Here is a 25,387-nt window from a genome sequence, read left to right on the forward strand (position 1 = left end):
TCAGTTAAATTGCTGGCATCAGCTACTGATTGAGCCAGCTTCACAAATGTAACTTCTCTAATATACATTAGAAGCAATTATTAAGGAGAGAAATATAAAACTTAAACAGTGTTCTTAATGAACAAGTAAGGAAGAAGTCCACAATAATGAAACAGTAATAACATAAGAATAACAATTATAAAGCAAAGTCCAAAAATTTCAGTGAGCTCCTGGAAGTCTTGTTCCGTGATCTTGGGATCAGCTTTCTGCTTCAGATGCCATCTGCTTCTGGCCATTAGGGCACTTAAAGACGGTTTCTTGTTTCTGCTGCCTGACCAAGGGGGTCATAGCGACCCCTCCTTGGGATTCTGGAGCAGTATCTCTACAGAAATAGATTTCCGAGTCTTCCTTCCAAGGCCTGGCAGGTGGGTTTGAACTGCCAGCCTTCTGGTAAGCAGTCAAATGCCTTAGGCACTATTCCACCAGAGCTCTTGACCAAAAGGGTAAGGTGTAGAAATTTATATAATAGGGATAGCTAACAAAATAATTGGGCACTCAGGGTCTGCACTGTATGAACATGTTTCTCTAAGGATGTACAGATATCAATAAGAAAATTTAAAATATGTCTATTTTTTGGAATACACTGGGACAGTGCATTAAAATATTTAAAATATATTATTTTTTATTTTCATGACTTATTTTGTCTGTAGTAATCACATCCCTCATGGTAATTTTGAGTTTAATATCATAAATTATCTGAAGCTGCTATAGCAAAGTTAGCCATGTTAGCTTTTAATTTCATACCTTAAACATTTATTTTCTGAAGCAGATTCTAAGTTTTGATTTTCGTATATTAATAAATACCTGAATTTTAAAGTATCCTTAGATTTGTAGTCTGTTCTACTGTCTTCTATTATCTTACTGTTTTCATGCTCTTTTCCTAATACTTTAATTCTTTTCTTTAACTTTCATTTCAGCTGTATTTTGTCTTCTTTTCACTTACACAGACTTTCTTTTCTTCATTTACAAACTTTCTTTTCCTACATACTTTTTTTTCCCAGCTATCTGGTCTGTTAGCTAATTACATAATTCCTTTTATTTTAAACCTACTTTTGTCTTTCTGCTTCTCATATTTATTCTCTTAACATTTCATTGTTTTTTTAAAATTTATTATTTTCAGGTATTAATAAACCAAGCAAAGTTTACTTCCCTTTGGACCTTCTAAAACTTGTTTGTACTCTCATGATTAGCTTTTATTCTTTTGTATTCTAGCATAATCAGACGTTCAATTTTAAGACAAAGCTGCTTTTTCTTCCCACCTCTCCTAAAAGAAAAACTTTTTACCAGTCATTTTTCCTTCTTTCTTGCTTTCAGACCATGATAAAACTTACAATTTAGTTTTTTAAGGTGGTCAAGTGTTTTCAGTTAATCAGCAAAATGGTAAATACCTACAAATGACAATTTTTAAATGTTTGTGGCTAACATTTACTAATAATTCCATAAAGTGAAAGACTTGATGGGAATTATATAAAAGTAAAGCAAAGCCAAATAAAGTTAATTAAAAGGAAATTCTAGATGAAAACTTCTCCAAACATAATGACTGACTTTATTTTCAAAGAGCTTCAGATATAACATAATAATCTTAAGATATAATAAAAATTAATACAAATGCAGAGACATAGAATTTTTGACTCCTATGCAGATTACATAGAATAAATAGTAAACTAAGGAAATAAGACTATCAAGATTGACCATATTTTGTTAAGATTTTAACATATTTCATAGCTTTTTAGATTCAGGAATTTATTCTGTTGAAGTTTTGCCTTAGAAGTAGATTATACAAAGAATAAAATTAACTCTCTAACTTAGTCATTAAAGAATTTTTATCTTAACAGCAAGAAACTCAGTTCTTTATTGTTTGACATTAAAGCTTTAATTTTTTTTCATAAATTAACCAATTAAACTTTTATTTGCAGCAATTAAGAACTTTGACTGTGTCAAATAAATTCTCTTTTAATAAACCTTTCAAATTTCTTATCCTTGTTGCATATTTCTAGTAGTACAGTGTTTTAAGTGGCAAAGTGAACATACTCATTATTAAAACAAGTTTCAAGATATCTTTTCTCTGTGGCGTAATAAAAAGAATCAGTTAATCATAATTCATTTATATATGTTTAAGTTGGCCTTGGTGTTTTGAAAGACAAGAGATAATTATTTTCCTTTTAACATTTATTATTTTCTTAGTAAGTAGTTTAGCTCTTTCTCGAGTTCCAGTTTCTTCTATTTGAGCTAATTGTTGATGCTTTAGAAGTCTTTCTAGAATTAATTAATAAACATTAGAGTCAACAATAAACAAATTTGAGAAATCTCTTTCTTTACTTATGATGATAAGAGTAATTTGAGAAAGAGCTTTTTCAACTCTCTTGTCTGCAAGGTTGTTTCTCTTTATTTTCTTAGTCTTAGTTACTCCTGAAGGTCAGAAGCTGTGGGAAAAGTTAATAGAGCTCTCGGTCATTTGTGGAACCACAGTTCCACTATTTCAAGTGGAAGCAGCACAGGTCTGACTTGGTTGCCTGGTAATAGAGACAGTCTCTCTTATTTTAGTTGATTTCTTCTTATTATTATTGCTGCAACTTCAACTGTGTTGTTAGTTATCTTGGTAGGGACATTTATCAGCATTTTTTAAAGGGATCCTCTAAGGTATCATCAAGACTGCTTATAATATACTTGTCTTGAAGGGCCTTTTACTTTATTTTCTTGCTTTCCACTGGGTGTTTTCAGTGCCAGAGGCTAGGAGTCTAAATTTTCTCAGTCCCGTGAGCCTTTCATTTCTTGTCATTACTAAAAATTACTTCTTTTTCTTAAAACGTATTTTCTATAATATCTCACTTAAGTTACTGAGAAATACTTTGCTTTTAAGGTTAATATATAACTTTTGTCAGAATTAATTGTTTTTTTATTAATTCCTGGGAATATTAGGACTAATTTATACAAATGGTTAATTATCATTAAACCAATTAGGTAAATTCTTTGAAGAAACATTATAATTTAATTAATACCATATGGAGGTAAGAAATTATATTTTCATAACCCTAGCTTCTTCTGCATGCTTTATAGGATCCTTTAGAGAAGCAATTTAGGATAATTTGTTCCTTTTTAAGGCCTTGTTAATTTATCTTTTTCAGTGCACTTTTCAAATAGACTAACTTATATTAAAGCTTTTCAGAATACATACAAAAAGCCCAGGCACAAGAAGCAGTCTTCCTTGAAAGAGAAAAGAACTGAGATTCTAGACAGTCCCATAAAAAATATCAGCATCATCTTTAACTTCATATAAGGCAGAAACAACATTCTAGACTAGAGACAAGCTCTTAGAACAAAATGGAGCAGAAAAAATATATAAACTCACTGGTCTATGAAGCCAGCTCAAAAACCAGGCTTATCCAATACTACACAAGACAAACATATGGGGTATCTAATTTCTTAAAATATATATAGCAATTTTTTTTTGTTGTTGTTGAAATTGAGTTAATTCAACAAAAGAAAACAGGTTCTTGATAGATTTTCTAACTTCTGGAATGTTATGGTTACCTAGTGCTGCTCTAACAGAAGATACCCCAAATGGAATGGCTTGAACAAACAGGAGTATATTCTCTTACAATTTTGGAGGCTTTAAGTCCCAGTTCAAAGTGCCAACCTCTAGGGGCTGGGTGGGAGTCCCTCAACCTTAGGCTTCAGCTCTGCCTTCTGCTTCTGGCCCATTGAAACTGGAGGCTTTCTTCACTCACACAGCTTCTGGCTGCTGAGGCTCAAAAGCCCAAGCTTGACAAGTAAAAAGGCACAATTCCAATGTTACTAAACCAAACCACACATCAGGCTATTAATTCAAGTGCAGATGAATCCCAAGATTGGCAGGGCATGGCAGGCTGTTGAACAATGACTTGGCTACATACAGGGTTCAAGTGTGCCAAAAGCTAGAGACCATTCCCAAAGCTGCTGCTTATATACAGGAAACAGACCACATCCCTAAAGCAGCTACTTAGCTGCTTGTGGTAGAGCTCACTATGGAGTTGATTGCCAATCTCATCATGGGGATTAACTGTCACCAGCTGCGCAGCCACTCAACCAAGCCCAGCCAAGTTGACACACAACCTTAACTACCACACAGAGTCTCAGATGGAGGGATATCAGACCCATTGACAAAACCTGAGCATTAAACAGAAGTTTTCCAGAGGAAAGAAAAGATAACACAAATGAGAACTCATTTTTCTAAAATGGAAGGAAAAAGAGCAGTTGAAAACTCATTTTCTCAAAGTGATCACTGAAATTCCAAATTACTTCCTGGTATATTAAGCTCATTTTTTGGAAATGAACCTCATACCAGCATTCCCAGGGAGGGGGAAATCCAGGCTCATTTATCAAGGATGTTAAGCTAATTGGTTGAAACTTGAGCCTCTTGTTTAGATTGTTTTTTTGTTTGTTCTTTAACTTATGTTGTTATGTGTAGTCAAGTCGAACTAACTCAGAGTGACCCCTCCTTGGGTTTCTGAGGCAGTATCACTGTGGAAGTAGATTGCTCAACCTTCCTTCTGAGGAGTGGCTGCTGGGTTTGAACCACTAGCCTTCTGGTTAGCAGTCAAGTGCCTTATGCACTATGCTACCAGAGCTCCTCTTTAACTTATACCAGTCTATTTTTTAATGCTCAGGTTTCTTACACTAAATGTAAGTACCAGATTTAGTGCCTCTATAGGGCTTGGATTTACTTTGTTGGTTGCTGTTGCTGTTTTGCTGTCGAGTTGGACCCGACTCATAGTGATCCCTCCTTGGATTTCTGAGGCAGTATCACTACGGAAGTAGATTGCCCAAACTTCCTTCCAAGGAGTGGCTGGTGGGTTTGAACCTCCAGCCTCTGGTTAGCAGTCAAGTGCCTTAGGATTCTGTACTTGTAAGGCCATTAGTTTATTTGCCTTGGACATTCTTAACATGTGGAATTATTGATATAAATCTGGTAACCAAACTAATAAGCTTTTTAATTCTTTAGCACATTTATAGGAGCTCTGGTAGCATAGTGCCTAAGGCACTTGACTGCTAACCAGAAGGCTGGTGGTTCAAACCTACCAGCCACTCCTCGGAAGGAAGGTTGGGCAATCCTACTTCCATAGTGATAACTGCCTCGGAAACCCAAGGAGGGGTCGCTATGAGTCGGGGCCGACTCGACGGCATATAACAACAACAACAAGCACATTTATAAAGGTCCTTGCACAATTTTGGCAAATCTTTACAATATTATGTAATTCTTTGTGAGTCCAAAGAACGTAGGATATACTGACATCATTAGCTGTTTCTCTGGTACCCATCCTGGAGCTTGTAGGATGGAGTTTAAAAGGCATTTTATGAATAGGCTTTATATTCTCAGTTGGTGCTTTCGGGAAAAAGGGAAGTTCAGACAGAGCATTGTCAGAAGAATAAGGCGGCAGAGGGGAATATAGAGAAATTGCCAATGGAGGGGCAGAGGGAACAGCTTCAGGATTTTGACACTGTGGTTCCTTGTTTTGTTCAGTTAATTTAGAAGCAGTCTCCTTCAGGGAAACAAGTTTATTTTGCCATGTTTTCTAGAAGCTTTAAAATACTAGTTAAGATAGGTGTCGCCATGGGCCTGTTTGATTCTGGAGATTTATTTTTTTTCTTTCTTTCTGATTTACTACACAAAAAACTTAACCTGGATAATTTGAAAGAACCCTGAAGTGGCCATGCATTTTCCAGACTCTCTTTAATGAGATTATGCCACCCATTTTCAAATAGGTTTTAGTTTGTCTAACATTTAGGATTCCCAGACTCAACAAAATCTTGATGGAGATCACTGTGGGATTTGCCTTGCAGTTTACAGAGTTTGAGATTCCATAAGTACACAAACTTCTGTTGTTGTTATATGCCGTCAAGTCAGACCCGACTCAAAGCAACCCCTCCTTGGGTTTCTGAGGCAGTATCACTACGGAAGTATATTGCCCAACCTTCCTTCTGAGGAGTGGCTGGTGGGTTTGAACCACCAGCCTTCTAGTTAGCAGTCAAGTGCCTTTGGCACTACGCTACCAGAGTTCCTACAAAAAACAAAACAAAACAAAACAAACTTCTAGGACACTTTTTTACACAAAACCCAGAGCCACTATTACTGCACTTAAAAAAAACAAACTCACTGCCATCGAGTCAATTCAGACTGATAGCAACCCCTTTTGGGTTTCTGAAGTAATAAATCTTTTTGGAAGTAGATTGCTCCATCTGACTTGCATGGAGTGGATGGTGGATTTGAACTGCCAACCGTCTGGTTAGCAGTCAAATGCCTTATGCACCACACCACCAGATCTCCATACTATTGCACTAATGGAAGTAAATTCTTGCAAGAATAAAACAAGATCAGATCCTTCAATAAGTCTCAAACAGCTTCTATGCAAAGGAGAGTGGACTCAAGATTCAAGAGATTATTGACCTGCTAGTGGGTCCAGAGAGATCTGGTACCAAAGGTTCTGTGTCCTCAATTTCTCAAGGCTTGCTGGAGATAATGTACCTTTGAATCTCACAATTCTGACACTAAAATGTCAAGGAGCAAGACCAAGTCTCTGAAAAATTCAAGCACAGTGATTTATTGATGGATATTACAACTGCAGTTGGGCAAAAATTTGCAAAATTACAAATTGCTACAAAGTACAGAAAATTAGAGGGGCTTTTATATAGGAGAAGTTTAGGGAAATAATAACCATATATTAATAACTATAAATCACACATCAGTTAATCTGTAGACATCCTGTCCTGGAGTTATGTAAACATTTTGCAAAAATGTTTTTACTTATCTTTCAAGGATATGGACAGCTTGTGCAAAACCATTCTTTCTGAGAGTAGCTACAGTTTTGCCTCCCCTCTTCCCCATCCTCCCTGTGTCAGTGCAGATTAACCCATTGCTGTGAGCTTGGCTTGAGTGCCTCTTATTTTTCTGGTCTCTTAGTACAATACAAAATGGAGGGTGGACTGAAGAAGTCTCTCCTATGTAAGCACCTAGATTTGGGAGTTCTTACACAAAGGATTGTATTTCATAATTAAGATATCTTTAGTGACCTTAGCAAGGGTAGTATTGGTTGAGTGATATAGAGAAAAACAGATGAAGTGTGTTGGAAGGTGAAAAAGAAGTAAGGAAATAACCACAATCTAGGGCAGATATAAAGCTAATGGAGGTTCTCATTTGCTTGTGCCGTTTTATATTTAATGAATGGTAGAGATGTGAGCTTGATTGTGTACTGAGAAGAAGGCAGAAAAGTTAGGCTTTCAATGCAAGAGAACTGCATATTGGTGTAACATTAGCTTTACACAGGTGGAGCAAAAGTTATTCATATAAAAGAGAAGAGTTACTTGGCAGGAAATGGATTCTGACAGATAAGGAAACAAAGGAGGCCCTTGAGGAGAGAGATGATTGTTCAGAGCAGATGCTATGAGGGATGGGGAGCATCACTGGGTGAGACTGCGGGCTAAACTGAGCTTCAAGGTACAGGTGTAGGGTGACCCTGTTCCACTATAGTAGTCTGTACATCAGGTCCAGGTTGGGAATTCTCTGGACAGGCTCCCAAAAGGTAAATGGAGTTGAGGTGGCTAAGCATGTGGTGATGAGATAATGGTTGAAATGATGTGACTCAATAGAGTCTAGTCAGGGGAGGGAGTAGAGGGAAGCAATAAAAAGGCTTGAAAAGAGAAGGTTGAGATCCTGGAGAGTTGAGTGAGGTGAGAAGAGCACATGTGCTGTGAGTCATGGAAGAAGGGCCAGTCCTGAAAAGGTAGGAGACCCTTGGGAAGCAGTGTACCAGAATTATGTATTCAAATTATTATTTATTTACCAGTTACCTGGGAGGGTTCTTACTCTGCATGTATGCTGCCATTGCCCAGAATGGTATGAAAAATGCCTTGCTTGGAATTGTGCTCAGAATCTTCAGCACGCCTTTGGATTATCTGGAGCCTTGGTGATTCTTAGCCCTTTTGGGGGGTAGATTTGATTTTTGTAAACTGCCAAGTCATTTTGCACCAAGTTTGGTAAATAAAGGAGATGCTCAAGCAGGGTAGTAGTGTTTTTGGTGGAAACTAAAATATGAATTTAAAACACTACTAGTTTTATTATCAAGCATTCTTCAAAGAGAAGAATGACAGCATCTTTGGAAAGTATATATACTCTCCAAGTAACTAGTCTTTGGGGCCCATTCTTTTGGATATAAACATATTAACTTTAAGTCTCATTCCTTTAGAGCTGTACAGTACTCAATAAATGTTCACTGATAAAAAATTTAGAAGGCATCTATCACTATATCTATGAAATCTTTTGTGTGTCCTCATTACTGAAATCCTTTATGCCAACGTGGTATTGAAAATGGTGAGAGTGAATAAGAATATTTCTATAGTCAACTTGGTCTGCTTTATTTATGATCTTCTACTTTACTAGTAAACTGGAAAAATAGAATTTTTATTGTCTGCCAGAGCATCTGTCACTTTGATGAAAAGTTATGATAAAGCCATTATATTATTATAACAATTTATCCAGATTTTTATGTGGTTATTATGAGAGAATCTGTTGGTTCTCCATCTCCTTGAAGTATTAGACAGATGTGACAGTTTTTGCTATCAAATTCTTGTCCTTTCAGAGTAGCACTGATGGCAGAAACCACATGGAAAAATAGCATGGGAAGTAGCTATAAACTTCAGAATAATTAACCTTAAATGGGAATTTGTAACAATCTGAATAGTAGGAAAACTACTTTCCTGACTCCACAGCAGGAGACTACCTACTTCCAACCGTGTGGAAAGTCTGCTCTGCTAACCTCCTTTGCTCCTTGCAGTTCGCTTGCCTGAGAATATGCCATTCCCTTATGGGTTGCCTTCATCTCATTTTTTCTACTTAAGTCAGCTGCTTACCAAAAGGAAAGGAATATGTACTATTTCTCAGTGGGGGAGCACTACTGACATTTTGAGTAGACAGGCTTTTTTTGGGTGTGGAGCTCTCCCAGCATCTCAGGATGGTTGGCACCCTTGCTTCCTGGCCCTAAATGCCAGTAGCCCTCACAAGGCACACTTCCAAATGCCTCTGGCTGTTTACAGACTTCTAGGGCTTGGACTTGTTTAACAGAATAGCTAGGGAAGCTTCTTACTCCTTAGTGTTTTCACTTTTTCTCTCTGTCTTTTTTTTTCCCCTTTGTGTGTGGTATAAAAAATGACAGAAATAAGAAAAATGAATCCTTCTTAAAAGAAGAAAGACTGAAGACAAATAGTAATCCAAGGAAAGGCTAAGAGGGATCAGAAGAAAGGAGATAGAAAATACTGTAGGTGTGGGAAAGCTGGAAGAAATGTTTCTACCATATTCATCTATGGTCTCTTGTGGTTTTCTCTGAAGCCAAGAATAAGATTTCCTTTAAGAATGTGTTGTTACATTATAGATTACAACTGATTTCAGAGACACTCTTAATGGATTTCATGGAGAATATAATTAGATTTGAGTAAGGGCTTAAATCTAGACCCTTAAAGAGGAGGATAACGGGTTCCACAGCAAGTTCATCTTTAACTTCATTGTAGGAGGATCTTATTACTGATAGGCCCAAGCCCCTTATTTTAAAATGATGTTACTTATATGATTGTCCAGAAGCATGGACTCCAAAATAATTTCAGCTTCCATGTAGCAAGTTTTTATTTTAATTTTTACAAAATGTAGTTCTCCATTTATTTATTCTATTTTCTAAAAACAGTGTACCTGGCTAGCATTTTAAAATTACAACCTTTAGCTTGCCATGATTGCTAAAAGTCATCTGTTGTATAATTTAAAAATCTGCATTAACCCTTGTGGACCATTCATGCCATACTGAAGCTATTTTCTACTTTATTTTTTCAGTTGTTCATGGTGGACAATGGAGCAGATGACTGGAGAATAGCCATGACTTATGAGCGTATTTTCTTCATCTGCTTGGAAATACTGGTGTGTGCTATTCATCCCATACCTGGGAATTATACGTTCACATGGACAGCCCGGCTTGCCTTCTCCTATGCCCCATCCACAACCACCGCTGATGTGGATATTATTTTATCTATACCAATGTTCTTAAGACTCTATTTGATTGCCAGAGTCATGCTGTTACATAGCAAACTTTTCACTGATGCCTCCTCTAGAAGCATTGGAGCACTTAATAAGATAAACTTCAATACACGTTTTGTTATGAAGACTTTAATGACTATATGCCCAGGAACTGTACTCTTGGTTTTTAGTATCTCATTGTGGATAATTGCCGCGTGGACTGTCCGAGCTTGTGAAAGGTAAGTTTGTTTCTTTTCCTGAGAACATAATTTGCCATATGGTGCTCTCTAAAATGAGAAAGAGAACACATTTTAGATTTTAGGCACAGAGTGCCTCACTCTTAAAATTTTGAGTTATCTGATGGGCTTTATTTTAATGACTGTGGCAAAGCTTAAGACTTTTCATAGAGCAATGCCTTCTTGATTGTGTGTTTTTCTTTCTAATTTGATCAATTTTCAATAGAGGTTTACCTTTATAATCTGTGTCAGAATTTAGGGACATGGAAATTGTGTAGGAGACTTCCATTGAAAATAGCACTGATGGCAGAAACCACATTTATTTAGTGGTAATCCTGAGTCATTTCTTTGGTTATGGTTGAGAGAAAAATGTAATAGAAAAGTTCTGATGCAGGATTTCTGAACATGAGAGAATATCTCCAACTGGTTTGTTGATTTTAGTGCTTGCTCGTATTAGTGTTCCTGTGATTATCTGACAAGATATCTTATGGACATATAAATTAGATTTTGTTGAACTCTTAAAAATCAGTGAAAAGAGGCAGTGTTATTTGTTATTGCCTTAAGAGCTCTGGTGGTCTAAAGCTAAGAACACATTCTCAGGATTCAGGAGCTGCACAATGAGTTGGAGTTAATTGGTTATAGTATCAATGAAAGGAGTTTTGGTGGTGTAGTAGTTAAGGCATTTGGCTACTTACCAGAAGGTCGATGATTGGAACCCATCAGCTGTTCCACAGAAAACAGTTGAGGTGGTCTGCTTTGTAAAGATTTACAGCTTTGGAAACCCAGTGGGGGTTGTTGTGAGTCAGAATCACCTTGATGGCAGTGAGTTTGGTTTTTCTGGTTTGAGTATCAATAATGTTAATCATTTATAGTATCCATCATGTTAACTTGGGCTTTCAACAAACCAGCAAAAATAGACTTGAGACACAAACAGAGGAACTCTGTTATGAGGGGGCAGAAAAACTCACATGACCTTGATTAAGAAAATTCTTGTTGAATTTGCCAAAGAGAGTTAGGAATGATATAGAAGCTTCGAGGACTGTTAACTGTTCAGATACTGGTCTGTGTCATAATCAGTTCTTTAAAAAAAAAAAAAAATATATATATATGTATATATGTGTGTACACACACACACATATATATTTAAGTTTTTCAAAGCGAAGAAATAATGTACACAAAGTTCAAAGAGCAAAAAAATCTGTATGAGAGTTACAATTGCAAACAATGGCAAACCCACAACCCCTCCTCCCCCCATTTGTGCTTTCCTGAAGCAATCACTTTAAATTATTTTAGCCCATTCCTTTGGTAATTGCTTTCCACATTTGTAAGTAAAAGTGCTTATATTGCTACATCTAGATTTTATAGTTTTGAACAATATATTGGTCTCCCACTATGGAAGTTGAGTTTTTAGTTTATTTTCCCCTACATGCATATACCCCTTTTTCAGCTCCCCACATTGATACTTTCTATTGCCATCTTCCCAGTAAGTGATAGGAACACCAATGATTTATATTCCGTACTTACATTATTATGACTATGTAAACCACATTTGTGGCCAGGTAACATAGTGTATTATAATCATTTTTGCCTTTCCTGTAGATCTTTTCATTTTTTCTGGAATTAATAATTGTCTCATTTTCATTTGTTTATTTTTCTTAGTTTTTCATTTGCTTATTTTCCTGTTTACCTACCACTAAATGCTAAATTCTCCCACATTATGTTAATATCCTTTTAGTATATTAAAATATATTAGGCAATTTATCAATTTCATCTTCTTGAGAAATGATTCTTGGAACTTCTGAGCTGCTATTTCATCATCTTGGGGATTTTCTTTGCCTTTCTTTTATACTGAGTACCCTTTTTCTATGACCCTATTTCTCCTTCTTTTTTTTTTTTTTTTTTCACATATTTTCCCTCATTTTGTCAGAATTAATCTTCCAGTAGATTCTAAGAAAGGGTAGTGTGTGAGAGATGTATTTTTTGAGGTCTTCCATGCACGGAAAAAGACTTTTTTCTTCTCTCATATATAATTGATAATCTGACTAGATACAAAACTCCAGAGTGGAAATCACTTTCTCTCAGATGTTGTCTTCTAGCTCCCGGGGTCTAACAGTCTAATCCCATTCATTTTTTATCCTTTTCTTCAGGAAGCTTTGGGATCTGTTTTAAAATTGTACAGGGATTCATCTTGCTTAAAAATCTATTTTAACTCATTATACTTAGAATTTAGTGGGCCTTTTTAATCTTGTAATTCATGTCTGTTAGTTACTGGGTGGTTTTTGTGACTTGTTTAGTAATTTTGTTCCCACAATTGGTTATGTGGATATTAGTCCTTCTATATTAATTCTAGGAGCTCTGGAAGCATAGTGCCTAAGACACTTGACTGCTAACCAGAGGGCTGGCGGTTCAAACCCACCAGCCACTCCTCGGAAGGAAGGTTGGGCAATCCTACTTCCGTAGTGATACCGCCTCGAAAACGCAAGGAGGGATCACTATGATTCAGGTCAAGCTCGAAAGCACGTAACAACAACTTATTAATTCTGGAGGAGCTCTGGTGGTGTACTGGTTAAGGCATTTGGCTGCTAACCAAGATTGGTGGTTCAAACCCATCAGCCATCTGTGGGAGAAAGATGAGGCAGTCTGCTTCTGTAAAGATTTATAGCCTTGGAAACACAATGGGGATTGCTGTAAGTTGGACTCGACTAATTCTGTAATTTTCTTATCTTCTTTTTGTACTGTTTTTCCATCTCTTTTGCTCTATATTATGAGAAATTTTTAAATTCCAAACTTGCTATTGATATTTTATTTCAACTAAAAACCAAAAACCAAACCAAAACTAAACTATGCATTAATTTTCAGTATCTCATTTTTTATTTCTGATTGCTTAGTTTTAAAATGGCATCGTGCTTTTATTTCATATATGTACTGTTTTAGCTCTCAAATTGTTAGTAAGACTTTTTGACATTTTTTCTCCTTGTGTACTTTTTGTTGCCCCCAAAATGAATTTTTCTGTTAGTTTTGTCTTCCATTTTCTGAAATGGTTATATATCCTTGGTGTCTGTTCATACTGAAGAGTAGGGCACTAATGAGTTGATTGAGGATTTTGTGCATATAGGGCTTTGTTGCCTTTCACTTTTAGCTTCACTAAAGGGTGATTGTTGGGGCATAGAATGCTGATTTCAGTATTTTTACATATTTCCTATTTTCTCTGGACAATCTGGTCAATACAAGAGAAAGCTTTGCTATTGTCATGAGGGTAGAAGCCTGGTAATTGAAAGACAGGAGAAGGAAGCTGTCTCAACATTTCATAAAGAGTTCCTGGGTGGTACAAAATGTTAGCACACTCAGCTGCCAATCCAAAGGGCGGAGTCCACACAGAGGTGTCTTGGATGAAAGACCTGGAGATGTAATTATGAAAATCAGCCACTGGGCCCTGTGGTGCCCAGCTCTGCTCTGACACACATAGTCTCCATGAGTCACAGTCGACTCTGAAGCACCGGATTCAGTAGTTAATATGTAATTATTAATTATGTATTAAATATGTAATTTTTCATTATGTAATATGTACTCCCATTTCAGTACAGTAGCCCTGCTGTCCACACATCCTGTCTTTTACCCTCTCCAGGCAATGACTTTGCAGACTGTGCCAGGCTAGGAAAAGGCAGTTATCTGGCCACACAGATGGAAGAGGGAAACATAGGAGTCGAACAGCTTTTATGCAGTCTTTGAACCTGCCCTCCTTTTTGAGGCTCTATTATTAGCTCCACTTTCAAGGAAGTACAGGTGTCAACAATTCCTTAGTCTTTGATGAGGGAGTTGGGTCCCATTGTAAATATGGCTGCCACTTGAGTGTTCTCCTCCGTTGCTCTAGTGTTTGGCTTTGTCAGGCCAGGTCAAGTCAGTCCTTTATCACTTGTCAATCCGTTTCCTAGCTTCTCTGATACTGTCTTGTCATCTATTCTTGTTGCCATTATGTAGTTTATACTTTTTTTTTCTTGTTCATTTGTTTTAAAATTATTTATACTCATTTTAAGGAGTTTAGAGGGGTTGCTGAGTCCAGCTGGTTTGTTGTGTTCACTTGCATTAACTGGAAATTTTGTAGTGACTAGTTGTTAATACCATGTGTCTGAAGTACCATTATGTAGAACTTCACTACATAATTATGGCATTTAAAGTGTAATGATTTCTTTTTAAAGAAAGGTATACTCCTTATGCTAATGCTTTGTTTCCTAGCAATCGTGATATTTAGAGGCTTATGATATTTTTTGGAGCAGATGTACCTATAACTTTGAAGAATAAATGTGGAAGACTTTAGTAGAACTACCTATTTAGTTATAAAGATTACCCTTAATTTATAATTTGCAAAATAGTACAATGGTAGGAGTAAAAGCATAGCTTAAAATATATATATCTATATAGTTGTCTCTCATGCATCTCTGCTTTCCAAGAGTCAATTAAAATAGGCTCATAATTATTCCCATGTTGACATTGAAAAAAAAAAATCATTGTAACTGTTTTATTTAATTGTCACTAAATGCAGAAAACCTTAGGCAAGCTAGGGCAGAGTTTAGCACCCCAAATTGTGTGTGTGTGTGTGTGTGTGTGTGTGTTAGCATGCATAGACTATTAAATGATGGACCATTCCTGTTTTCATATAAAGAGACAATAAAAAGTGAAAATTGTCCCTTCCATAGCACAAATGAGAGTCTGCAGCCAGCAGTTGCATGAAGAAAACAAATTAGTGGTGTACTGGGGAGTGGCCTGACTCTAGAGTGGGACCCTGAGATTTAGTCCTAGTTGGCTATTGAGTGACCTCAAGCCAAGAAGCACCTTGATTCTTTTTTGCCTTGGTTTCTTAATCTACAAACTGAATGGCTTAATAAGCTCACCTCTACCAAAGGTGACATTTTATGGTCGAACAAATGTGCAAGGGAAAAAAATATCATTTAGCTGGTATTGTGATAATAGAAAATTTTCCATATTTGTTTTGTCACTAAACTGCTCATTTTGCTGCACAAAATGCCCTGGTTGTAGTTTGTAAGTACAAAGATGTGAAAAAATTTGTTTGTTTTACACAAAGTTAGAAACATGACATCACCAGCATTTGACAATTTCTTGGATATTTATTTTCTGGTGTAGTTTTTTTTTTTTTTTCCCCCTTCCCTTCTTTGGTTCAGAGAAGTTTGTGATACTTTTACAACACAAAACACTCCTGCTTCTTTGGTTTAGGGTTCACATTTGAATGAACCCCACCTGTTAGTCTATGTTCCAAGCCTCCTTTCCACATTAAGTTAACATCCTTTCCACTATCACACCTGATAGGAATTCTCTTAGAAGACATCTAAAAAAATTTGGAAAGAGAACTTCTGAGAAAGGCATATGACTTTTTGGAGAAGTTTGGTATTGCATACCCATCCCACTTCTTCCATAGGGCACATAGCAGTTTTAGATCTTGTAAGGGCTTTTGGAACATTCTCTACCAATAGGGAGGGGATCCTATTAGAAGCATCTATCCTGTCTATCTGATTTACCTGTAAATAATAAAAAAAAAAAGAGTTTTATATTCTTTACTGTTGTTGTTGTTTTTGTTTTGTCTTGTTTTTTGTGAGTGACAGGAGGAAGCATAGTGTATGACGATAATGAGTCCTGATCATCTGGCATTATTTCTGTGGCCATACATTTGGCAAAAAGAAGCTGCCCCAGACCAGAGAACAGTCAATCATTTTCTCTCTGGTTCTGGTTTGGCCTTGTGTTGAGTTTGTACTTCAGGCCCAAGAAGAATACTCTGCTGCCAACCAACCTGGGAATTGTGGCCTGGTCCTGTTGAGTGGTGATGTCATGTTTACTGAGTCCCAGGGTAAGGAGTTAAATGAAGCAATATTAGGAGAAATTTCAGGAAAAAAAAAAAAAAAAATATATATATATATATATATATATATATGAAGAAACTTGTAACCCAGAGCTTGAGGTCCTGAAAACTGGTAATTATCCAGTCCTGATTTGCACTTTGATGCCTCTCTAGTTTTGTAAAGATGTTAAAGGCAAGCATTCCACAGAAAGTGTGTTTCACTGGACACTGTTTCTGAGGAAAGTGAATAGCTGTTTTGCAAGGAGTGGGATTGGATATTGTGAATCAGTGCTGCTTTACAGAGAGGTAAAGTATGTTTTTATTTTTTTGTTTTTACTACAAGAGTTCTTAGAACATTTAATATGTACATTGGGACTCTCCAAGAGGAAGAAAAAACATTTATTTGGCCATGGCTTCTCAGAGCATGGATGGCACATCAGTCCTGAAGTCTCAGAGATAGAAAAAGATTGCAACTTCCTCCACTGTTGGGGGATTTGTTTCATTGTTCAATATATTCTTTCTTTCTTTTCATATAAATTTCATAATGAGAGGTGGGTAGAGTTGGGATGAAGGAGAAAGGGAAGTAAAAGATGAGGTAGAAATTTTGGTGACAGTGCTACCAAGCAGAAAAACAGACATTGTAGTAATCTGTGACAGACTGGAGATGCTATATACGATTTGTCACTGGAAAAAAAAAAATCATTGAATTAAGAACATAATAGCCAAATATGTTGTTCTTACTCATCCTATTGTTTCATTTTTAAGGGCATTTAAATATTCATTAACTAATAAGCCTCAGTTAAGAGGTAAAACTTCCTGAAAATTACTTGAGAATTGTGGTAGTTAAGGTTGTATGTCAGCTTGGCAGGACAGCTGGGTATAGTTATGCCTCATGGTGAGATTGGTAATTAACTCCCTGGGGGACTCTACTGGAGCAGCTGAGTAACTGCTTTAGGGATATGGGCTGTTTCCAGTATATAACAAGTAACTTTGAGAAAGGTCTCCAGCTTTTTGGCATACTTGAACCTTGCACGTAGCGAGGTCTTCATTCAGCAGCCATGCTCTGCCGATCTTGGGACTTTTAATGGATTTGAATTAATGGCCTGCTATGTGACTTGCGAAACCCAAGGAGGGGTTGCTGTGAGTTGGGTCCAACTCCACGGCACATAACAACAACAACATGTGGCTTGCTAATATCGGCACTGTGCCTTTTTGCTTGTCGACCTTGGGTTTGTTGGCCTCAGCAGCTAGCAGCTGCCTGAGTGTAGAGATGCCTCTAGCTTCAGTGGGCTAGGATCCAGAGGCAGAGCTGAAGCCCAAGGTCAAGGGGCTTTCACACAGCCCCTAGAGCCTGGCACTTTGAACTCTGACTTCTAACCTCCCAAACTGTAAGAATAAACTGCTGTTTGTTAAAGCCATCCATTTATGGTATTTTTCTGTTAGAGAAGTACAGAGGTAACCAAGAATGGAGAATGGTTTGCTCTTTTTGAAGGTGGGAAAATTGGAGAAGCAAACAATGGAACTTGTTTTGAAAAGCATCGATTAATTTAAACTACATGAATATGGACTCTTAATCCATTAAAATGGATTAAGGAGAAATTATTTTCATTGATAGAAATTAATACATGAAAATAAATTTAGTATTTTTCAGATGGTCAAAAACAATCTGAGAACTACAGCTCAGTTACAGATATGATTTTAGATATTAATATTCAATGTTTTAAAAGTATATTTTATTTCTTCCAGAGGTTACTATGGGGAGGAAGTGGGAAGAGAGCTGTTACATTGTGAGAAATTATAGTCAATGTCATGAGACCAAATGTGTATGAAATGCTGTATGGAAAATGAAATTGCTCTGTAAACTTTCACCCAAATCACAATAAAAATTTGAGGGAAAAAAAAAGTATATTTTCTTTCTTCTATTAGAATAATCCAGTTAGACTTTTTTTTTTTTAAACTCCATCACTATTATTCTTCTGCATTTATTCTTTTTTATTGCATGAAAGTTGATTTTGGAAATACAGTCAAAACCTACCTTATTATTGCATGCTATACTGTAGAATATTACAATATTACAAATTATGTGCATAATAACATTACATACAATACGTACTTCATATGAAATAGCTGTGTTAGCACAAGGATTGGTTGTGTCTTCCAAAATCATTATTATGAATGAGTTTCTAAAGAAAGCTTTTAATTTCTTTTAATTGTGCTATGGATGCAAATTTACAGAGCAGAATTTGTTTTACATCCATGTACATTTGATTTCACTCCCTAATTACCATCCCTGACCATGAGAAACTCTCCTCCCCTCCCATCCCTGTGACTACCCCTCCCTGTGCCCTTCTTAACTATGCATTCCTGTCTGTCCAGCTTTCCCTCCATGTGAATGCTGCTCCTCTGATGCTTCATGGCCGATTGCTCCAAGGAGTATATCTCCCTAGAGTAAGTGGGTGCATCGCCCTGGGGCGGGTATTCTGCATGTAGGTCTTTCTACTGTTGGGCTAAGAGCCAGTCCATGGGAGTGAGTCCATTTCCAGGCCCAAAGATCACCCAGGGCCATAGTCCTGGGGGTATCTGACTGATAATTCTGGTCATTTTTATGGTTTTGAATTTTGTTCCACATTTTTCCTCCCATTCTATCCAGAATCTCCAGTTTTGATCCTCTAAGGAAAGCTCTTGTAGGATGAGAATATCCTATTTTGTATCTAGGTGGATTTCCATCAGCACCAATTCATAGAGAATGTATGATTTGGGGTTTATGCTTTCTGTGGAATATGGGCCTGAATATTCTCCCAGTTTTAAATACTAAGGTAAAATGTTGTTGTTGTTGTTGTTAGGTGCCATCAAGTCCTCTTCAAATCATAGCAGAATGAAACCCTGCCCCATTCTGCACCATCCTCACGATATTTGCTATGCTTACGCCCATTGCTGTAGTAACCTTAATCCTGAGAACCAATAAAACCAAAATAGTATGGTAGTTTACATCTAAAAAATTAATTTAGTATTGCTGTAGATAGCTTTGTATAACTGGGTTTGGATTTGTTACTCAAAATTATGTACATTTATTACTTCCTCTGTTCAGTGGAGGCTTAAGTGTTGCTATGGTGATAAACAAGTTTCAATGGAGTTTCCAAATTAAGACACACTAGGAAGAAAGGCCTGCTGATCTGCTTCCTTAAATCAGCTAACAAAAACCCTGTGGATTACAAGGGTTTGATCCATAACTGATCATAAGGCAGTTCAGTTTTATTCTGTTGTACATGGGGTCACCATGAGGTGGGGGCTGACTCTTGTGGTGGCTAACAATAGCAAAAATTTAGAGCATGGTTTGAAATAAAGCTGAACTTCAAGTTTTAATATGTGATAAACTCTGTTTAAACTATAAGTGACCTGGGTTCTAATTGTTCTTGTTGTTGTTATTTGCCATTGAGTCGGCCCCGACTCATAGCAACCCCTCCTTGGGTTTCCGAGGCAGTATCACTACGGAAGTAGGAATGCCCAACCTTCCTTCCGAGGAGTGGCTGGTGGGTTTGAACTGTCAGCCTTCTGATTAGCAGTCAAGTGCCTTAGACACTATGCTACCAGAGCTCCTAATTATCAAGTTCATTTAAAAAAAAGTCTTAGTTTTTATCCTTTTATTTGATATAAGCCAATTTTTCAAGGAAGAAAAAATAAATGGCATCTGAAATTCTCATTTGTTCTATTTGTGTGTGTGTGGTTGGTTGGTTTATGTGTGTGTGTATATACATACATATATTTGCATATATATGTACACCTATTTCTCACCAACTATCTCATTATCTAACATTTTGCATTTACAGTAGGAAGAAAATCTATCAAACTATTTTGTGCATTAATGACATACATCTCATAGTAACGAACACTGAAGTGTGAGGCAAGAGTAATGCTGGCTGTGATGGTTAAAGTTATTTGTCAAATTGATACAGTCATCCTCCGTTTTGTGATCTAATATGGTCATCCTCCATTTTCATGGCCCCCTTGTGGTGCAGTGGTTAGCTGCTTGGCTGCTAACCATAAGGTTGCAGTTGGAACTCACCAGCATGCTGTGGGAGAAGGATCACAGCCTTGGAAACCCTGTGGGGCAGTTCTGTTCTGTCCTATAGGGTTGCTATGAGTTGGAATCAACTTAATGGCCATGGATTTGGTTTGGTTGTTTACATATTTTATTAATACACACATGCACGCACACACATATATACATGTGTGTGTGTGTGTGTGTGTCTACATAGAAGAATGAAATGAAGAGGTACATTTTAGAGTCCAAGCCCATTTCTCTTGGTTTACCATCATGAGTTTATTTTATACTTTAGGAGACTTCCTATGAGACATATTCCTTTTCAAACACTTATTATTAAGGAAGCCTTATTTCCTATTGATTTACTTAAATTTGAAACATGTTACTTGTGATCAAGTTTCTTCAGTAGTTGCAAAGGTGGCCATAAAGTATGCATTGCAATGCTGGGCAAGTATCCCCAGGTACCTTGATTTATTATAGTATATAGGATAATTAGATTATTTCTTACCACTTCAAGTTTCAGCTGTTGCTAAGTAAACTCTAAATATTTCATCAATGGATTTGTAATTTGTGGTTGATGGTAATGTAATACTTTGTAAACTTATACTTCCAGGGACTGATTCATATATACTGATATAGCAAGTTCAGGCTCATAAATGAATCACAACTTTAAAATGGGCCCTTTCAAATTATAAGAGTCAGCAGTTTGAAAGCATTCATCACGCATCTGTGACTTGTAAAAGCATCAATGCTTGGTATAATGTTTGGCAAATAAATTGGCCATTAAAGTCTTATGGAAAGAAAAACCAATACTCTCTCAAGCTCAATTTTTTCTTCAATCCTATTAGATAGTGATTTGTTTTTTTGTCTAGCTTCTGAGAGAATAATGAGGACTAATGTTTGTCAACAAGGTGCTTTGAGATCCTGGCATGAATCCTGTAATTTTAAAATACCATCAATGAAAAGGGAAAAAACAAGAAGCCAAACAGCTCAGGAATCCAACCTCAGTGATCTCCTAGTTCATTGCAGTCTTTCCCATCCTGCCACCTATCTTCATGTACAAATTGTATAGACTGTAGGGCTAAGCACAGGAGGCCTAGCGGTGCAGTGATTAAACACTTGACTGTTAACCGAAAGTTCAGTGGTTCGAACCCACCAACTTCTCCACAGGAGAAAGATGTGGCAGTCTGCTTCTATAAAGATGACAGCTTTGGAAACCTTATGGGACAGTTCTGCTCTGTCCAGTTCTACTTTGTTCTGTAGGATCTCTGAGTCAGAATCAACTCAATGGCAGCGTTCTTTTTAATGGGACTTGCAAGTATTCTGACTTTGGAAATCGCATGAATCCTTTACATAATATATTAGACAGTGTGTGTGTGTAATCCTTTGCCTCAGTCTCATGCAATCCAAGCCCAGAACCACTGTGCCATATTAAAAGAAAGAATTTAAAATCTAAATGTAGATGTCAGGGCATTTGAACTATTTTGTCTTTAAGAAAAATAGTACATTTCTTAGATATAAATGGGATATGATTTGAGAAGACTGAAGTGTTCCTCACTTGGTTGTAGAATTGTGGGGCTGTATTTTTTTTTTTTAATTTTGTACCTTTTATGTTTAATGTTATTGTTAAAAGGGCATGAGGGGGCATCCTCTGACCTCCTCTAACTTCCCTAGGGGGAGATAGAATCACCATCAGCAGGCCAAGACTCACTCCTGTGAGGTCAGACATACCACCACCCTTCAGTCTTTTTATCAGTTCTGACACCAGCCATCCCTCCACTTCTCTGATGACTTCAATAATTTGTTGTAATAGCCACAGAAATCATAGATAATACCACAATTATGGAATTTACTAGGGAAATAGCAGGTTACAATTCAGGTTCAGGAACACAACAGGATACAGTTCTTCAATCAGGATAGCTTTTTCTCGGCCATGCCCGAAGATACACTTCTCTCTAGCTGTTGGCCTCTCAAGCCTGGCCTCTGCCCTGCTCAGGTAAGTGTTACAAAGCTCTTTCAGCTCTGCCTATAGGTACACCTCTTTAAAGTGCTGAAGGGCAAAAATGTATCTTTGAAGACTAAGGTGTGCCTAACCCAAGGCATGGTATTTTCAGTCGTCTCATATGCATGTGAAAGCTGTACAGTGAATATGGAATACTGAAGAAGAATTGATGCTTTTGAGTTGTGGTGTTGCCAAAGAATACTAAACGTACCATGGACTCCTAAAAGAACTAACAAATCTGCCCTGGAAGAAGTGCAGCCAGAATGCTCCTTGGAAATGAGAATGGCCAGACTTCATCTCACCTACTTTGGTCATGTTGTCAGAAAGGACAACTCCCTGGAGAAGGATATCATGCTTGGTAAAGTTAGAGGGTCAATGAAAAAGGGAAAGGCCCTCAATGAGATGGATTGACACAGTGGGTGCCACAATGGGCTCAGGTATAGCAAGGATTGTGATACTGGCTCAGGACTGGGCAGTGTTTTGTTCTGTTGTACATAGGGTCACTATGAGTTGGTGCCAACTTGACGGCAGCTAACAGCAACAACATAGGTGCAACTAGGTGTATCCTACTCCAGCAGCAAGCCTCCTGCCCAAAGGCACTCAGCTTTCTCACTCTGTGGGCCAGAAAGACTGCTGTTCTGTCTTGTGCTGGTTTCTCAGTTCTGCTGCCTCCATCTCTCTGCCTTCATCTCAGCACAGGGATCCTGGGTCCAAGGATGCATTCCACTCCTAGCTTCACCTTCTTGATAGTGGTGAAATTCCTCTTTCTGTCTCTGGGAAGGCTAATTTTCAGCCTAGTGGGACAAAACTGACCAATCCCCACATTAGTGTTCCATATACCTTATTTGTATGGTCCCACCCTCATAAGGGGAGCTCTGGTAGCATAGTGCCTAAGACACTTGACTGTTAACCAGAAGGCTGGTAGTTCAAACCCACCAGCCACTCCTCAGAAGGAAGATGGGGCAATCTACTTCTGTAGTGATACTGCCTCAGAAATCTAAGGAGGGGTCGCTATGAGTCGGGTCCGACTCGACGGCATATAACAACAATAACAACAGCCCCCATCAGGGGTTCATATACCCCATTTACATTACTAACAAGCTATCCAGTCCCGTTGGCAGGCTACAGATACCTTACATTTCTATAGTTCCACTTAGTCTTCTAGTGGAAGTCACAAAGAACATGTCTCAAAGAGCCATGCTAAGTAATTCACTGCACTACATTTACTTTATTGCAAAATAGTACTAAAATAACAAGAAATTCAGACAAAGTGCCTTATGTGCAATAAAATGTACAAAATGTGAACACTGAATTTGGAAAAAATCTGTTTTCTGTTATGATGTTAGACTTTCATACCCTTAGTGACTTGGTTTGGTGTTACGAAATTTTAATTAGGGAGTGTGGTGTATTTTAAAATTGTGTCCTAGAGCTGCTGTTGGGTTATAGAGCACCTTCTGTTTGTCAAGAGGGGTGCTTGGCTTGAGTTACTGGGAAGGACTGGATGAGTGGCATCTCCGTGGCTTGCCGCCCTCATAAAGCAGTGTGGTATCAAGTTTGTTGAGGTTCCTGAGGCCCCACGGAAGGGAGTGTCAGCCCTTGAGCATTCCTACTCTATCAATCCCGGTCCTTTGCTGTCCCTGATTCAAAATCCCATGGATTTGTAAATAGTCAGATCACTGCCAACTTCTTAGGAATATTAGAAAAGGTCCAGTCATCTGATATTTAAACCTAGCATGGTGGTGAAGTCAAAGCCATTTTGAGTACATGGTCATTACTCAATAAATGTTTGGTGATTAAATACAGGAATAAAACAACTTCATGCAGGGTTTCACCATAATTTTTGGCTAAAGTGTAAAAAGAAAAGAGGTTTATTGTCATTCTTGTGTTTTTTTAAGGGCAATTGAAGTATAATACTGAATATTGAATTGTACACTTAAAATTCAGCTATTTTAAGTGTGAAATTCATTATGTTTTTGGAAATGTATAGGACTGTGCCACCATCACCAAAATCCAGTGTTAGAACTGTTCTGTCTTCATCAAAAGATCCCTGACACCCATTTGCAGTCAGGCCCTGCTTCCTCCTCCAGTCCCGGGTCCTCACTGGCAAGCTTTCTGTCTCTAGAGATTTGTCTTTTGTAAGCATTTCATATAAATGGAATTAGATCATACGTAGTCTTTTACATCTTGCTTCTTTTATTTAGGGTAAAATTTTTGACATTCATTCATGATGTACTATGTATTTGTTCCTTTTTTATTGATGAATAGTGTTCTTTTGTTAGGATCTACCACATAGTTTTCCTCTATTCACCATTTGATACACATTTAGATTATTTCATGTATTGGCTACTATGAATAATGCAGCTGTGAACTTTTTCACACAAGTTCTATGTGAACACAAGGTTTTGTTTTTCTTAGGTAGACACTTAGGAGTAGATGCACAGTTACACATTCCCATCAGCAACTTATGCATTTTTAGTTTTATCCTATCCTCCTCAACAGTTGGCATTGCCAGTTTTCTTTCTTTCTCTCTTCCTCCCTCTCTTAATTTAATTTAATATATGTATGTACGTATACAGTCTTAGCATAGCCATTCTAGTGGGTGAAGTGGTATCTTAATGTGGTCGTAATTTGCAATTCTCAAATGACTAATGATAGTGAACATTTTTCATTTGATTATTAGCCTCTGCATATCTTTTTGGTAAAATGTCTGTTCAAATTGTTTGCCCATTTTAAAATCAGGCCTTTGTCTTATCAAATTGTTTTTATTCTTTATATATTCTGGTTCCCAGTCGTTTGTCAGATATATGATTTACAGATATTTTCTCCTGTCTGTGGCTTTTCAGTTTCATTCTTGCTATATTTTTATTTTTTAAAAAACAAAACAAAACAAAAACGTTGAAACCACGTAGTCTTGGCTTTCTATAAATCAGCTTCGTCTTCCCTCCCAAAGCCACACCGGGAAAAAGCCAGCTACACATACGCAGGGGACTGTGAGCTCTTTGAGGAGTCCTGACTCCTTTGTTAAGTTTTCTGCTTAATTTTCATTGCCTTGCCGCCCTTCTCCTACCCTGTCATCCTGGTTTTCTAGTAACCACTTTTCTTCCAGTAACAAGAAAAAGAAGAAAGAGAAGAAAGGAAGATTGTTTCTGAGCCCTACTTTAAAAAAAAAAATAATATATATATATATATA

General features: G+C 37.3%; 1 protein-coding gene across 1 annotated transcript in view; it reads left to right on the forward strand.

The window, feature by feature from the left end:
- KCNN2 (potassium calcium-activated channel subfamily N member 2) overlaps positions 1-25,387 on the forward strand; it is a 234,330-nt gene that overhangs the window by 41,918 nt on the left and 167,025 nt on the right. Inside the window, exon 4 of the mRNA XM_007955976.2 lies at positions 9,890-10,308. Coding sequence (XP_007954167.2) covers positions 9,890-10,308 — 419 coding nt within the window. The remainder of the gene's footprint in view (positions 1-9,889; positions 10,309-25,387) is intronic.

Source organism: Orycteropus afer, unplaced genomic scaffold (genome assembly GCF_000298275.1).
Source record: "Orycteropus afer afer isolate SDZICR_OR568_19922 unplaced genomic scaffold, OryAfe1.0 scaffold00562, whole genome shotgun sequence".
Taxonomy (NCBI): Eukaryota; Metazoa; Chordata; class Mammalia; order Tubulidentata; family Orycteropodidae; genus Orycteropus; species Orycteropus afer.